Consider the following 2,992-nt stretch of genomic DNA (forward strand, 5'->3'; position numbering starts at 1 on the left):
GCGATTGTTAAATATTTAACTGCTCCCGGCGAGGTAGATGTCTAGACTAGTTTGTTTACAATTGCCGCAATTCGCCTTGAAAATTTGCCTATTATTCCCCGAGCATATCTCAAGATAAATTAACAATTTATACATTGTTGTAAGCGGCGAAATGTATTTTTCATCGGGTAAACAGAAATAAAGTTATGGGCAAGTACATGCAAATGTGCTTCAACCAATGAAAAACGCGTTTTTAGACCTTATGCATATGCATAATTAGACCTGCTTGATTAAACAACCTCAGCTATGTCTCAGGGAAAGTATATTTTCACTGTCAATCAACAGTTTATTGTAAAAGTGGTAGTGATTTTTTCTTCGACTTGGTAATTTTTTCGTCTATACTTGGTTAAAAACTTTTGTACTGCGGCAACACTGGGTCTTCTCGCCCCAAAATCAGCTGTTTTATCCATTCAAGTGAACACAAATAAAAACAAAATACATTCAATTATTAAGTTGCTTTGATTAGGTTTCTTTAAAATATCTCGTATTTAACTTTAATCGTTAGATATTTTGGTGAGTTAATGCCTTTACATGAATAAGTGTACATATATATGTTAAAAACTGCAATTTATAATAGACAATGGAAGCGGTCGAAGATTTAGATCAGATTTTAATTACTGCAGTATGTGAGGATGTAGCCTCGACATCAACACCAATTAAAGATTCTGAGAAAAAAAAGAGAAAACGGCCGCATGTAACAACAGCTTGGACACAGGAGAACATCTTTAAATTAATTAACGCCATTGAAGTTCATTCATGCATATGGGAATATTCTTCTAGCGACTATAAAAATCGCCAACAAAAGGACGATGCATGGAAGCAAATTCAGGAAAAAATAGTTGTTCACAGCATGGATGAATGCAAGGCGAAATGGAGCAATATTAAGATCTCCTACAACAATATAAAAAAAAAATATGCAACTAAATCTGGTCAAGGCGCAATCGAAAAACCCCACTGGCCGTTCTGGTCTGCGATGAAATTTTATTATAATCATGACCGTGCTAAAACCACAACATCAGAGTCAAATCTGAGGTTGGACAGCGAAGTCGATATTTCAAACGATGATACTCAGACATCCAGTGTTAATGAAAATGCAAGTACATCGAGTAATAAATCGCCAGACGACATTTTAGTGTCAGCAATAAAAATGCTTGAACAAAAAGATGACAAATGGACAGTTTTCGGGCAATATATGGCAATGCAGATGAGGGATATTTCTGCACAGGACGAGCAAACAGCAAATGAACTACATGCGGAAATTATAAAGAAAACAATGGAAACGCTGTTGGCTGTTAATAAGACCAAATAACAGAGTGAAAATCTCCGAGCTAACCAACATTTTTTAGATGATCGATTTATTTCCGAACAAAAAACCATTTCGGTAAATATATAGAAAAAATTTCTCCCATGTGTACCAACTATGTAACTTTGGCAATTTTTGGAGATTCGCATTATTTCAACAGATATTTATGTTATCAGAATTTTAGTTGCAAGGCTTTGAATATTATTACGTATAGGTGATATTACCTTCCGATTGATATTTTTGCAGTCACAAAAACCGTGTTACATGTCCGTAGAAAAGCACGAAACACTGTAAAAATATCAATCGGAATATGATATAATCACTTATACATAACTATTCAAAAAACAAGGAAGATCTGTCAATTAAACTGCAAGTAACATAACGGGTGATTTTTTTGAGGTTAGGATTTTCATGCATTAGTATTTGACAGATCACGTGGGATTTCAGACATGGTGTCAAAGAGAAAGATGCTCAGTATGCTTTGAAATTTCATCATGAATAGACTTACTAACGAGCAACGCTTGCAAATCATTGAATTTTATTACCAAAATCAGTGTTCGGTTCGAAATGTGTTTCGCGCTTTACGTCCGATTTATGGTCTACATAATCGACCAAGTGAGCAAACAATTAATGCGATTGTGACCAAGTTTCGCACTCAGTTTACTTTATTGGACATTAAACCAACCACACGAATGCGTACAGTGCGTACAGAAGAGAATATTGCGTCTGTTTCTGAGAGTGTTGCTGAAGACCGTGAAATGTCGATTCGTCGCCGTTCGCAGCAATTGGGTTTGTGTTATTCGACCACATGGAAGATTTTACGCAAAGATCTTGGTGTAAAACCGTATAAAATACAGCTCGTGCAAGAACTGAAGCCGAACGATCTGCCACAACGTCGAATTTTCAGTGAATGGGCCCTAGAAAAGTTGGCAGAAAATCCGCTTTTTTATCGACAAATTTTGTTCAGCGATGAGGCTCATTTCTGGTTGAATGGCTTCGTAAATAAGCAAAATTGCCGCATTTGGAGTGAAGAGCAACCAGAAGCCGTTCAAGAACTGCCCATGCATCCCGAAAAATGCACTGTTTGGTGTGGTTTGTACGCTGGTGGAATCATTGGACCGTATTTTTTCAAAGATGCTGTTGGACGCAACGTTACGGTGAATGGCGATCGCTATCGTTCGATGCTAACAAACTTTTTGTTGCCAAAAATGGAAGAACTGAACTTGGTTGACATGTGGTTTCAACAAGATGGCGCTACATGCCACACAGCTCGCGATTCTATGGCCATTTTGAGGGAAAACTTCGGAGAACAATTCATCTCAAGAAATGGACCGGTAAGTTGGCCACCAAGATCATGCGATTTGACGCCTTTAGACTATTTTTTGTGGGGCTACGTCAAGTCTAAAGTCTACAGAAATAAGCCAGCAACTATTCCAGCTTTGGAAGACAACATTTCCGAAGAAATTCGGGCTATTCCGGCCGAAATGCTCGAAAAAGTTGCCCAAAATTGGACTTTCCGAATGGACCACCTAAGACGCAGCCGCGGTCAACATTTAAATGAAATTATCTTCAAAAAGTAAATGTCATGGACCAATCTAACGTTTCAAATAAAGAACCGATGAGATTTTGCAAATTTTATGCGTTTTTTTT

At 37.4% G+C, this 2,992-nt stretch overlaps 1 protein-coding gene across 1 annotated transcript; it reads left to right on the forward strand.

Moving 5' to 3' along the window:
- Positions 1-453: 453 nt before the first annotated feature.
- On the forward strand, positions 454-1,710 carry LOC118757254. The gene is made up of 2 exons (XM_036491981.1): positions 454-552; positions 617-1,710. The coding sequence occupies exon 2, from the start codon at positions 620-622 to the stop codon at positions 1,346-1,348; it is 729 nt and encodes a 242-aa protein (XP_036347874.1). The 5' UTR covers positions 454-552; positions 617-619; the 3' UTR covers positions 1,349-1,710.
- The last annotated feature ends 1,282 nt before the right edge of the window (positions 1,711-2,992 follow it).

Source organism: Rhagoletis pomonella, unplaced genomic scaffold (genome assembly GCF_013731165.1).
Source record: "Rhagoletis pomonella isolate Grant_MI unplaced genomic scaffold, Rhpom_1.0 Rhpom_scaffold_15777, whole genome shotgun sequence".
Taxonomy (NCBI): domain Eukaryota; kingdom Metazoa; phylum Arthropoda; class Insecta; order Diptera; family Tephritidae; genus Rhagoletis; species Rhagoletis pomonella.